General features: G+C 37.3%; 1 protein-coding gene across 3 annotated transcripts; it reads right to left on the bottom strand.

Annotated features, from left to right (window-relative positions):
- Positions 1-430: 430 nt before the first annotated feature.
- On the bottom strand, positions 431-12668 carry hsd17b3 (hydroxysteroid (17-beta) dehydrogenase 3). 3 transcript variants are annotated; one of them, XM_082188388.1, is made up of 11 exons: positions 12378-12668; positions 8134-8180; positions 7086-7161; positions 6886-6993; positions 6726-6793; positions 5549-5593; positions 3023-3057; positions 2592-2673; positions 2422-2487; positions 2001-2150; positions 431-1653 (listed from the first exon to the last, which is right to left on the bottom strand). In XM_082188388.1, exons 1-11 carry the CDS (start codon positions 12400-12402, stop codon positions 1558-1560), a joined length of 798 nt encoding a protein of 265 aa, XP_082044514.1. In that variant the 5' UTR covers positions 12403-12668; the 3' UTR covers positions 431-1557. The 3 variants fall into 3 exon arrangements, with proteins under 3 accessions (XP_082044514.1, XP_082044513.1, XP_082044515.1); XM_082188387.1 differs by lacking the exon at positions 12378-12668 and adding an exon at positions 11951-12363; XM_082188389.1 differs by lacking the exons at positions 8134-8180; positions 12378-12668 and adding an exon at positions 11951-12086.
- Between the last annotated feature and the right edge of the window lie 1832 nt (positions 12669-14500).

Raw genomic sequence — 14500 nt, 5'->3', positions numbered from 1 at the left:
TATTTAGGATACATAAAATGTGAGCAATAAAATTAGCCTTAGCAAAACAAATGAGTCAACAACTATAGGGAACTATTGAGTACAATTTTAGATAGTGAAAAGTTTAGATTAACATTTAGATTAATTAGCTATATAGCAGTTAATGAATTAATCTAAACCAATTAATTAAATGTAATAGAAACAAACCAGCCATCTAGCAAAATGATGGAATGGAGAAAGTGAGGCTATTTTAAGATACAGTTTGTACACTATTTAAACCACATTAATTTTGTTTTGATATAGTTGGTGGTTTCCGCGAGATTTGGGGTATCAGGTTTGCAACTTTTATTTTGCTTATCTGCAACTTGGAAGCATGTTTAAAAAAAATAAATAAAAAAAACCTCAGAAATCACTGCTGCAGTCAAAGCAAGCATAGCTTAGACACGATGAACACAATAAATTCCCCAGTGTTTTTTATTTTAATTATTGCCTTAGCCTTATTCCACATAAATGTCTTTTCTGTTACAAGCAGTATCATTATAAATTATCAGTGGAAATTCCCTGTAGTAAAAACACAAACCCCTTTAATGTGAGTGGAAACGTGTTATCTTGTCAGCTGTATTTCAAGCAGGACAGCACGCTTAAGGGTGAACAGCTTTATTAACAGCTACATCTCAAATGGAAATCCCCCATCAGACTGCACTTGTTTGTGTCCTTTACCTGCTCAGCATCTTCAAGAGATCTTTGAAATCTGAATCCACACACTACATGTGACGCGCTTCAGGTTGCAGAGTCAAAAATATGCCCTCTGCTGGCCGCATGTCAGAGTCAGAAACAAAAGCAGCTCTTTTTTTAAAGTTAAATGAGATATTAAGTAATTACTGCAGTTACTTTACAGAAAGATCCATAAGTGTGTAATGTCTGTGTTAAATTCAACTCAAATCTGCAGACTGACTCTGGCTAACTGTTCTTAAAATTGTTCTAAGATATGTTAATATGTATATCCATATAAATAAATAAAATGTGCGTTCTTGTGCGTCATTGCAGCTATTAGCATTGCAGTGATTAGTCACATAAAAGTCAAAATAATGGGATAATGAGAAAAAATGCATCATCTTCTTCAAGCTTTAAAGATCATGTGAAAGTGCATTTAACCACTATGTGGCGCCAAATAACTGGATATTTCAAATGAAAACATGATTTTGCTCTTTAAATAAGACCAAACATTTTCTAATCTTAAAATATAGACAAAAAAATAACAAGGTCACATCTCTTCGACTGTCATTTGGCCTTTGTGAAACTGACCTTCTTTTAATGTTATCAAGGTCAGTTCCGCTCAACAATCTCCTGTCTACTGATATGATTATGATTAATAATTATTACATTCCATTATCAACACTGATATAGCATATTTTGAAGGACCGTGGACTCTTGTCAGTTGTTTCGTCCTCACACTTTCTTTCACAGTCTTATATTTTTTGCATACTGTATTGTCATAATTAGTGCAAACAAATACAACAGTTGTGGTGTTTAAATGTTCAATTCTATATACTCTATATACTTAGAGAATGACAACTCTCATCTTTCGACCCTTTCCTTCACATATTCCTTAAAGTGATGCTGAAACGCTTCACTTTGCAGGACCCAGGTGGGAATGGACTGCACAATCCCGCCCTATAGGAGAATTACACGTTGGTCAGAAACAATACATGCACAGAAATCACACACACTCTTAAAAAAAAAGGGGGTTTTCACAGAGGTGCCATACATAGAAGAACCATTTTGGGTTCCCAAGAGAACCTTTCAGTGAACAGTTCTTAAAATAACCATTTTTTTCTTAACGTGAAGAACATTTTAATAATCTAAACAAGATTTCCCCACTATAAATAAACAGGCTAACCTTTTGTGCAATGGAAAGGTTCCATAAATATTGAAGGTTTGTCATGGAACCACTGATGCTGATAAATAACCTTTATTTTTAAGAGTGCACTTTAACTATATTAATAAACAGAGGTCATTACCAATATGGTATGAGTGACGCTGCCATATGTTTGGTCACCAGCCTTCAGATACTTCAATGAGCTCCTCACAAACTCCTCAGCTGTGAATGTAACCATATCTGGCTTCTGATGTCCTGTCATTGATGTTGAAACCCCAAATGGAGCCACCGTCTGAGAAAAAAAAGAAAAAAAAGACATTGATATGACTCACTTCTGGTTAGCAGATATGCAAATTTGACACACACACACACACACACACACACACACACACACACACACACACACACACACACACACACACACACACACACACACACACACACACACACACACACACACACACACACACACACACACACACACACACACACACACACACACACACACACACACATTATTTAACTGTTGTGTGGTTAGTAGTGTAGAAAGTTTTGTATTCTACCTGAATAATAATTCCCTTGGATTTATATTCTGCTTGAAGACCCTGTGAAAATCTCTCAACAAAAACCTGAAAAGATATGCATATATATATATAATATTTTTGATTTGATATATTGACATTGCTAATACAGTGCTTTTCAACTTTGTGTAGATGTAGTGTTGTTTTTTTACCTTTGATGCAGAGTACAAGGTGTAAATAGGGCAGGGTATTTTGGCTATTCCAGAAGACACATTCAGAATGGCTCCTCTTCCTCTAAAGAAATACTAATTGTCAGTGTGCTTGTCATATGTTAAAATTCTGACATTTTTATTTTGATGATCCCCTTTAGACTATAAGTAACATTGCACCTCATTAGAGTAGTGTAGACTCTTTGCTTAATATCTGCTAACACTTTATTTTGATGGTCCCCAACAGACATTCTACTGACTATTAGTAACTTTGCAACTACATGTCAACTTATTCTACTAACCCTAACCCTACATCTAACAGTCTACTAATACTCAGTTGGTTGAACAACATTACTTACAGTCAACGGAGTGTCTAAAGGGGATCATCAAAATAAAGTGTAACCAAAATATGTGTGAAACAGAGAAAGCCAAACCTTTGCTGCATTCCCGGTAGGACAATTCTGCACATCTAAAAATGGAGGAAAACCATGTGAGTGCATTCTATTAAATCTCTTTAGCGCTGAACCAGTGGTTCTCAACTGATTTTACGTTGGATGTCAAGTGGCGACTCAAAATTATTTAGCATCCAAACTTTCAACCAAAAAAAAAATGTCAAACACTAAAATGTATTAACATTACACTGATCTGTCGTTACACTTAAAATTTAAGTGTAACGACAGTAAAATTTAAGGCTTTCTGGGATAGTCCTAAAATGGTTCAGGTCATACTTAGATGGGAGAGGTTATTATGTGAGTATAGGAGACCATAAGTCTGAGTGGACATCCATGACATGCGGAGTCCCTCAAGGCTCAATTCTTGCGCCACTCCTGTTCAACCTGTATATGCTCCCAATGAGCCAAATAATGAGAAATAACCAAATTGCTTACCACAGCTATGCAGACGACACACAGCTGTACTTAGCCCTATCGCCTAACGATTACAGCCCCATTGACTCCTTGTGCCGATGCATTGACGAAGTCAACAGTTGGATGTGTCAAAACTTTCTTCAGTTAAACAAAGACAAAACTGAAGTTATTGCGTTTGGAAACAAAGATGAAGTTCTCAAAGTGAACGCATACCTTCACTCTAGGGGTCAAACAACTAAACATCAAGTCAGGAATCTTGGTGTGACACTAGAGTCAGACCTTAGTTTCAGTAGTCATGTCAAAGCAATAACTAAATCAGCATACTATCATCTGAAAAATATTGCAAGAATTAGATGCTTTGTTTCCAGACAAGACTTAGAGAAACTTGTGCATGCTTTCATCACCAGCAGGGTGGATTATTGTAATGGACTCCTCACTGGCCTTCCCAAAAAGACCATAAGACAGTTGCAGCTCATACAGAACGCTGCCGCTAGGATTCTGAGCAGAACCAGAAAATATGAACATATCACACCAGTCCTCAGGTCTTTACACTGGCTCCCAGTTAGATTTAGGATTGATTTTAAAGTATTATTACTGGTATATAAATCATTCAATGGCCTAGGACCTCAATACATTGCAGATATGCTCACTGAATATAAACCCAACAGATCACTCAGATCATTAGGATCATATCAGCTAGAAATACCAAGGGTTCACTCTAAACATGGCGAGTCTGCTTTTAGCTATTATGCCAGCCGCAGCTGGAACCAGCTTCCAGAAGAGATCAGATGTGCTCCTACAGTGGTCACATTCAAATCCAGACTCAAAACACTTCTGTTTAGCTGTGCATTTACTGAATGAGCACTGTGCCGCTGTTCGTCCGACTGTTTGTACTGTACTGTATTTTATTTTATTTTTCTAAACTGTTTTAATTATCCTTATTTCTTTTAATTATTTTAATTTCTCCTATGTCAGCAGGGCATTTAGCCCGAAACTGTAAATGCCCACTCAGAAGGTGATAATGTGAAAGTGATTAATGTGGGTTTGAAAGTAGAACAGTATTTAAATGACGATATTAAAGTTTTCGTCTGAGAAAGAATGTGAACGCAGTGCTAAAGTGCTAAAGAAAGTGGAAAGAACGTGTGAGTAAATGAGGGAGAAAAGAAAGTTAAAGGAAAGTTGATAGATGGAAGTCGTAAGAAGATTGAAGGTTAAAAGAAGGTTGAAAGATTTAAGTCTTAAGGGAATCCTTTGAAAGAAAGATCTATAATAAATATTCTTTTTTATTTTTTAAAAGTACTGTATTTTATTTTATTTTTCTAAACTGTTTTAATTATTCTTATTTCCTTTCATTATTTTAATTTCTTCTATGTAAAGCACTTTGAATTGCCATTGTGTATGAAATGTGCTATATAAATAAACTTGCCTTGCCTTGCCTTAAAATCACCATGAAATTGACAATTCTATTAATTACAAATGATTTATCTGTATATATTACTTATTTATTTTAAATTCATGTGCCCTCATCAAAATAACTTCCCCTCCCTCTTGCAGCAACATCTCTTCTCTTCTCTGATGATGTGTTTACTGGTGTGAGGGCGGGACAACCTGTCACTCACATTAGATTATAGCAAACTACAACCATCTAATCAATTCCCCATGGACAAAATCAAGTCCCGTCCTTAATTTTTTTCTTGTTCGAGAAGCCATTTCACAAGAAAAGACTATTGTAACTTCCAACTTCCATTTTATGCTGAGAATTAAAAAAAAATTCTGATGGACTTTGATGACTTTTAAAAGTTTATAAACTTGCATTTTTGCTAACTATGCACAATTATATCATTAGTTGCATTTAATTAATTGCATTTTTTCCTCGTTTTCGGCAACCCTGTCAGAGCTGTGACTCAATTTTGGATGTGACCACTGCGACCCATTAGTTGACTTCCTTATATTTCAGAATACGAGTGAGTGGTAAAGACCCAGTTACATTTACATGTATGCATTTAGCAGACACTTTTAAAATAGAGCAACATAAGCATTTCTTCACAGAGCCCACTATAATCATAGTGTACAGTTCTGTTTGCATTTACTCACCTTAACCATGGCTTTTACATTGCAGTTGATAACATCATGTATTCTCTATAGAGGCCACCACATGAAACATATAAACAACAGTTTCTGATAAATACCTTGTAATAGGCCAACCATATCTACAACTATTGCTTGATAGAATTTTATTTGTGATATTTGTGTTATTTTATTAAAGCATGCTTCCATCTGGTTTTACAGTGAGCATTTTTCTATAACTAATATCTAAAATAATTACCAGCCTACTACATTGTTAAAGGTGTGGTAAGCGATATTTGAAAAACGCTGTTGGACATTGTTGATATTTGAAATCAACCCAAACACACCTCTCTCTTCATTGCTCCGCCTCCAAAAGTCACCCTCCAATCCTAACCGCCCTGCTCCGAGTCGGTCTCGATTCCTGATCGCCGGCATGCGAGGCAAGTGCACTAACAATGACGCTAAACACCACATTTCCTAGCAATCGTCAGCGCGACTCTCACTGACCTCCGTTACACACGCAATCCAAGAGTGAATGTCTGTTTATCATAGCAGAAGCGCAACAAAATAAAGCTTCAGGAAAAATAAAGCGCAGATGATGAACAAATGACAAGGAAGCACTTACAGTACCCAATAGTAATTACAAAAAAGAGTTGGTGGTTAGTTGCCAATAGCACAGCAGCTCCAGACACACAATGACACTCAAACCCAGTGTTACTCACGTGAGGAGCGGAATCAAAGCAAGTTTTCAGGCCTTCACACTTAGCTCTCTCCAGCACCGTAAAGCTTTTCTAATATTAACGCAGGTCCTAAAGCTCTTGCCCAGTCATAACCCTTCATTTTCCAGTGATTTCTTCTGAGTTTTTCTCTTTTGAATTGTGTCTCTTCTCTATTTCTGCAGTCTTTCTTCAAATCTCCCTCTTGTACGTTCTCTCTCCTCCACTGCCATACTAATGCTGATTGGCTACACACGTTTGTCGGTCCAACTAACTTCCAAACAGAGTTTTTCAAATATTGCTTACCCCACCTTTAATGGGAGCCGATACTAGTAGCATATACTATAGTTTCATGCCCACTTTAAATAACGGAGATATCAAAAATGCGCAGTGCTGAGAAGGATCCATGCAGGAACAGTTTGAAAACTCTTAGTATTTATAAAGATAAATTCATGAACAATGATTGTATGAACCATAGATGACCTCACTTCTTCCAAATCAGATGTTTCAAGTAGCTTGCAGGGTATTTGGCTCGGTAGAATCCCAACGTTGTTCACTGTGTTTGAAGAAAAGTAACAGTAACGCTACTGTTTTAAATATAACTGCAGCTCAGAATTGGACACATTGAGATATCTGATACCTACTGACCTAAAATACCAATATCCAAACCCTCAATGTTTTCTTTAATGCATCCATATATATCGTCTTTGGTGAAGTCAGCAGCTATTACTTTGACTTTCCCTCCTGTAGTGAGCTCTGTCAGAACAAGAAAAGAAAGCAGGTTAAAAATAAGCTCTAAGACTACAGACAAAGCTAAGAAACAGAAATGTCAACAATAAACGCTTCACCGATCTTCCTGGCTGCTCTGTCAAGCTTCTCTTGATTTCTGCTGATGACGATCACATTCATACCTAGTTTTGAAAGCTGCACAGAAAGACATGAAATACAAAGATTGTAAAGTCTTATGGAAACAGCCTATATATCTATAGGGGATGAGCTACAGTATGGGATCTTAACAAAGAATTTGGAGCAGCTAAACTAAAGATTACTTCCTGTTCCAGATTGGTTACAGGCCTACTTCACAGGTACTTCACATTACTCCAGTCTTCAGTGTCTCCTGATCCTTCAGAAATAATTCTAATATGCTGATTTGGTGAATTCAAAACTTTATCAATGTTGAAAACATTTGTGCTGCTTTACACTTTTTATTTCTGCTTCATATTTGTAACGGTTATGTTGTATGTGAGGACACTTGTTGTTTTTCCTTTGATTCTCGTGTTTCCTTCCTGTGTTTAGCTCCTGTTCCCTTTGTTCCAGTTGCTAGTTGGTTTCTGTGGTTGCTCATTGGTTAATTGATTATGTTCACCTGAGTCTGGTTTGGTTCCTCATTTAGCCATGTATTTAATGTATTTAAGCAGTTTGGTTCTTCTCTTTGTCCTGAATTGTCTTTACATGTATGAAGCTGTTACACTGATTTTTGCCTTCTGGATTGCCATTTTTGTAAATAAACTACATCTGCTGCAAAGGAGTTTCTCTGTTCCTCTTCCCTTGCCTGCATTGTGATAATATTGTAGTGGAAACCATGATACATTTTTTTTTTTTTTTCATTATTTTGTGATGAATAGAAAGTTCAAAAAGACAGCATTTATTTAAAATAGTTTTTTTTTTTTTACATTATACATATCTTTACTGTCATTTATTTTGATCAATTTAATGCATCCTTGCAGAATAAAAGTAATAATTAGTGTAGTCAGTGTATGTTATTTGGTCATTATAAAGATAAGCATGAACACATTTTACTGTTACCTTTTTATCCTTATACTTAATTATTGAACTAATCTAATATCAAGATATAGTCATACATTTTTTTTTTCAAATAGGCAATAGTCTTGTTACCTCTTCTGCATATGCTCTGCCTATTCCATCTGACCCTCCAGTGACCACTGAAACAGAAGAAATATTCTGTATTATTCTTGAAATCGTAAACGGTAAGAATAATTATTTCTCTAATTCACTGATGTGTCAGATTATGTAATTGTGAACTAATGTGATCAACAACCTATTCAATGTGAGAAAATAAAACGATTTAACAATGTTAAAAAAATGTTTCAATGTTAACAACTACGACCACATAATTAACATATTTTATTATAGAAAATAAGCTCTCGTATCAAGTGTATTAAGAATGTGATAATCTATCTCCTATCACTCCCTCTAAGAATCTCACACGCTTCAGACGATAGGCAGAGTCAGTGTTTTAACAGCATGTTCTTGGACAGATTGTGTGTACCCACCAATTTAATAAACAAAGTGGAAGTATGGGTGGTGCATATGTGTGAAGTCTCTCTGAAAGTTTGGAGCTGCATCTTCTCTCCACCACTGACTATTAGACCATCATAGAAGTTCACATTGTACAAGAGAGTGGGAGGAAAAACGGTGCTGGAGGGCCAGTGGGATGGCCAATGTATAATATAGAGGACATGATGTAATTACTGCCTTCATTGCAGACTAGAGAGATTTGAACTAATGTCCGGGTGTTATCTTCTATGTGGGAAAATTACTTTTTTACTTAAGTGGTTTCCCATGCTTTTGTTCTTTCTTTGCACCACTGGTTGTGTGTACAAGAAGTACAAGTAGTACCCTGCTTCACAATCTCAGTGAGATCTCAAGATAAATATTTTGAATGAAAAAACTTTATAAATGTGAACCATTCAATCTTCATTTGGCTTGCCTCAGTTTTATAATTTATTATAATTATTATAAATTAATAAATGCTGTGCAACTTCAGTAAGGTTAACATGTGTTTCACCTGTGGGAAATTTACCACTGACTGATGGCTAGTCATTCTGTTCTCAGCAGCAATGAATCTCCTTGTCAAGTCAGCCGATAAGTTACATCGGGGTGAAGTACTGGCAGATGGCACCCAACAGGTGCCTATCAGAGCATTCATGGATGACTTGACCATCACGGTAAAATCAGGACTTATGGACATGGACAATGGACTTATTAAGCTTGCCGATTGGGCAATGGTGGAGATCAAACCCGCAAATTCCAGAGGTTTGGTGTTGAGGAGGGAACACATCCAGGATCGGTTTCACTTTAAGATCAAAGAGAACACCATTCCAACAGTCCAAGGAAAGTCAGTGGAGAGCTTGGGAAAGTGGTACAGGGCAGACCTCAATGACAAGCAGAGTGTGATGGAATTGTTTAAGGAAGTTGAAACCTGGATGACATCCCTGGAGAAGAGCGGCTTGCCTGGCAAGTATAAGGCCTGGGGATACCAGCATAGGGTCCTACCCAGATTGATCTGGCCACTGCTTATTTATGAGGTAGGCCTACCTGTCTCTACTGTGGAGAGGTTGAACTATTTTAAATTTGAGGAGATGGTTCAGCATGTTTCCATTAAGCTTCTGCTCCATAGGCCAGTATAGCACAGGCAGCAAGCTGCAGCTGCCAGTAACATCAGTGGTGGAGGAGTATAAGCTAACAAAAACATGGCAGGCTATGATGCTGCCAAACAGTAAAGACGTAAGAGTACGTCAGGCGGACATTGAGGTTAGAACGGGTCGCAAGGGGTTAGCCAGCAGAGCATTGAGGGAAAGTCGACATGTTAAGTCTGCAGCCATGAAAAAGCAGGGCAGCTGGACGAGTTGGGAGAGTGTTCGGGAGAGGGTTCTGACCTTGCAGGACATCAGGAGCATGGAAGAGAGTTTCTGTTGTGTTCCATATATAATGTCCTACTTACTCCATCAAACCTTCATACATGGCGGTTGACAGAGAGCCACACCTGCATACTCTGGGGCTAATCTTGAGCACGTCCTCTCCTTGTGCAGGTCATGTTTGTTGATTGGTAAATTTTGGTGGAGACATGACCAAATATTAACTCAGCTGCTGTCGGGTGAAGCAGGCAAGAAAGAAGCCAAAAAACTTTATGAGGGGCCTTGTTTCATTCAGTTCCTTAGGTCTGGAGAGAGCACAGCAACAGAGAGGAGGAGTAAAGGAGTCTGGGCCACGGCAAACGACTGGAAGATGCGGGCAGTCCTTAAGAAGCAACTCAAATTCCCAGAGTAAATAATCCATACAAGCCTCAGACCTGATATCGTGCTCTGGTCAAAGGGTACCAAGCAGGAGGTACTTATTTAGCTGACAGCACCCTGGGAAGAGAGGATGGAAGATGCACACAAGCGTAAGCTTAAGAAATATCAGGCTTTGATTCTCGAGTGCCAACGGAAAGGAAGGCTTGGAACCTGTCAGTGGAGGTTGGCTGCAGGGGTTTCGCAGGGCAGTCACTTTTGAGGACCATTAGACTGCTTGGGATTGGCAGCAAGGCTAGGAAGCAGCTGGTAGCAAACATCCCCAAACAGACAAAGCTTGCATTCTGGTGGATATGGATAAAACGGAACAAGCAGTGGCAGAACCAACATGGTGAAGGGCCAAGAACACCTTGACTTTGGAGGTAGAAAGCAGGGGTGGAACTAGGACTCTGGTTCTACCGTCGAGCCCCCCTGAGATGTCATGGGCTTAAATCGACGAAACATCAAGGAAGGGGGGGTGCCCATTTGATAACCCGCAGAAACCTGTTGACTCAATCAAGTTGTGTTATATAAATATTATATACACACAGACACACACATATACATATATATATATACATACATATATCATATATATCATGCACTCATACAGGCCGAACCAACTGTGTGACATCTAGAATGTGCAGGACAAATTGCAAAACTCTGCATGGATATTTATTCAAAGTGAAAAGAACAGCAGATACACTATGTCTTAACATGCAAGAAAACACCCCTGGGAAGGGATATTGTAATGCACACGCACACACACACACACACACACACACACACACACACACACACACACACACACACACACACACACACACACACACACACACACACACACACACACACACACACACACACACACACACACACACACACACACACACACACACACACACACACACACCAGGAAGAACTTTTCAAAGCCTCAAAGTGAAAGAATTAGTTGTGGAAAGAGAGAAAAAGTAAGGTTAATTTGTTTTAAACTGAACAGGAACAACCATTCAAAATCAAGAAATGAATAGAGAAATAGCGTCCTAGAACATACTGTTCTAATTGCCTTTTGTTCTCTGCCACTCTCAGTGCCGCAATGGAATGGAAAGGAAGCTTGGGAAAAAGTGGCTGGAATTGTTGTTTTGTGTTGCTGAACTTGCATAAACAGTATAATTTCAAGAAAGCCATAAAGAGGATCCCTCTTTTTGCCAACAAAAAAAGTCCTGTTTAGGGAAGCAAGACATTTTATGAGTGACAATTTAAAGTGAGACGAGAAACTTGTTCCAGGGTCAAACAGTGGAACAAAAGCAAGGTAGTGCTGGCTTCAATCTGACTGTTCTCAACCAGCGGTTGTCCCTCAAGGCACAGCAGCATGTTTTCAACATACAAAAAACATTGCATTTTCTTAAATGCTTAACTCATGACATTTCTAACTGTTAACTAATAACTTACTTTTAAACTAATTATCTATTAAGCATGATTTAATGTAGTATTGTAATTTTAGTAAAAGTCTTTTTTTTTTGTTGTTGCTGAATGACATCTTAATATTTAAACAAAACTTGACTGCCTGTTAAATCAATAAAAATGCATGCTTAAGACAAAAGTACAGGAAATAAAGTCAAAATGTTGGTGTATCTCACCTGCCCATTTCCCCAGAGAGGGGAAAAAAGATTCAGAAAGAGGACAGAAGAGCTTCGGGGCAAGCATCATAAGAAGGCATAATAGTTTCCCTCCAAAAACCAGGACGGTGCAAGTCCCGGTCAAGATGAAGAGAATCTCAGTGAGAGTCATGATAGATTTTCACAAGGCTTTAAATGAGTCCTTCCTGCTATTTTGGTCCTTCTTTTACTGCACGGTTCTCATTCTCTAATTTAATCTGACCACAAGCTTTCAACCTCAATGCTGACAGCCCCCTCGGCCAATCAGAATCTTCTCTGCCCATTCTGCCCAGGACATAATTCACATTCCTGATTTGTGTGTGTGTGTGTGTGTGTTGTGCCATTTAGTACGAGTAAGCTCACCTATTGTCTTCCAAATCCCAGAGTGAAGTGAATTTAAGTGACTTACCTTGTTTCACAGAATATAGGTTCATTCTGTACTAAAGAATCACATTTCAACACTTAATTCCGTTCACTGCTGTATTACAGAACAGATTTTAGGGTGTTGCCCCTGCATACCATAGCAATATAATTACTAAATAAAGTCCACCTAGTCTATATCTTCTAACTGCAGGTTGCTTATTAAACACAAAAAAATAAAAAAGTGGACTTTAATCATTATGGTCCCAAGCTGTTTAACTCTTTGACAACTTATTAACGAGTTCACTAACCTGGCACTATTAGTACCCCCCTCTCTTTTTTTTTTTTAAACCTTAAACGCTTGTGTGGAAATTTACCTGAATCTTTTTGTTTTCTTTTTATATTTTGATAAACCCTTTTTATTTATATTGTCACATTCAGTTCAGTGTTATAATTAATGTAGAGATGGATTAGTGATATAAAAAAACACATTTGCTCATGTTAAAATAATAAGGCATGAACATATTTACTCAACAACAAAAAGATTTCACTGTTTATCAATTTATATCTGTGTGATCATAAACTGGAGGGTGATAAAATGTATTAATAATTTATTAGTAAGAACATCCAGACCCATCTTTTGTATCCTTAATTTATTTACCTTTTTCATGGGAAGACTGAAAGGTTTGATTTACAGTAAATGTGCACCGCTCGCCTCATTTGTTGACATTTTGTTTTCACAATTATTGATCTTGTGAAGATAAGTCAACAGTCACTCTTTAATTCATCATCACACTAGTTGCCCTTCTCTTTCTCTCATCATCAGCCCTGTCTAGCACATTTGCTGGCACTGCAGTGTTGAACTCTCTGAGGCACTTTATATAAAAAGCTCCACCGCCATCTAGTGTAGTAAAAATCACGCCCTACAGGCCAACTGCGTAAAGTAGCCTATAAAACATGTTACCCTACTCCATTTTCTATTGATTGTTCTAAACATATGTTAAATTATGCGGGTAGACTCAAAACTAAAACTCCCTCCCTCAGATTAATAAGTCTCATAGAAGGGCTTTGTTTGGCTCTGCCAGCCACGGCCCACTCAGGAATATCTTGAACTGAATGGATGTAAAATGTTTTCTGCCTCATTGTTTAATCCCTAACAACCGGTTTGTTATATGATTCAAGAGGGATGTTATTAGTGTGATGTAGAAATGAGCATTATTCACTGTAATGTTTTGTATTTTATTTTATTTAACGAGCACTTCTCGTTTTACTAAATCAACATTTGCATGTCGGGATGAAACAGCAGAGGGCGCTGTTCACCAAGTTTGGCAATTTTTTTGGTCGCCTGTTCACCCAAAAATGAAAATTCTATAATTGACTCACCCTGAAGTTGTTCCAAACCTGTATGAGTTTTTTTAATCTGCTGAACACAAAAGAAGATAGTCTATAGGCCAGTTCATATGATCGAACTGCATCTTAAATTATCTCTTATAGCAGTAATGAGTTTGACATTTTTAAATTTTCTTAAATGTAGGCTACTTGAACGAAAAATAGCAATACAACAATCAACTTCTCGAATAATTTAACTTTAATTATGCAAACGGCCAATATACAGCATGAAGAATATAGTTATATAGAGTTAATGTAATCCAACTGTGAGAACTAAATAATAACGTCCTCTATTATTATTATTATTAACATATTGAAGCAACCCGGTGGCACAAAATTCTGACTGGTGCACTGTCTGGTCGAAATTAACAGAGGTAAACGTGTTATAATGTTATATTCCTAAATGTTACCTTAATAGGTTGATGCTGTATGTAAATCAATGTCTAGGATGAACTCAGTGAACCTGTGGTGTTGCTCTTCTGAACTTGTCTCGTCGTGTATGTCCGATTGATGAATCAGAGTCAGAGTCGAATTTGTTCAATGAATCGTTTGAATCACAAAATTGGTCTGAACAATTCGTTCAAGATAATAATTAAGTAAATTGGTTGGGACCAATTATCCTGAATCATCCCTATTTAAAATGCACATAATGTGATATAATATATATATTACAATATTTTTGTTTAATGTAATACAAATATTTAGATTCTAAACTTTTATGAGATGAATCATATGAAATTACAACGAACTCCCTAATAAAACGTATTTGTTGAACGTTAGCGT

Source organism: Leuciscus leuciscus, assembly GCF_965113295.1.
Source record: "Leuciscus leuciscus genome assembly, chromosome: 13".
Taxonomy (NCBI): domain Eukaryota; kingdom Metazoa; phylum Chordata; class Actinopteri; order Cypriniformes; family Leuciscidae; genus Leuciscus; species Leuciscus leuciscus.
Note: the sequence above shows the minus strand (reverse complement) of the source record. Positions and strands in the feature narration are given on the sequence as shown.

Excerpts from the sequence above, each read along its gene's own strand:
- hsd17b3 (XM_082188387.1), bottom strand. The coding sequence starts at position 12,101 with ATGACTCTCACTGAGATTCTCTTCATCTTGACCGGGACTTGCACCGTC. Across the intron at positions 7,162-8,133 it reads GCAGAGCATATGCAGAAGAG|CTTTCAAAACTAGGTATGAA; the intron begins GTAACAAGACTA and ends CTTTCTGTGCAG. Across the intron at positions 1,654-2,000 it reads GCGTCACTCATACCATATTG|GGCGGGATTGTGCAGTCCAT; the intron begins GTAATGACCTCT and ends ATTCTCCTATAG.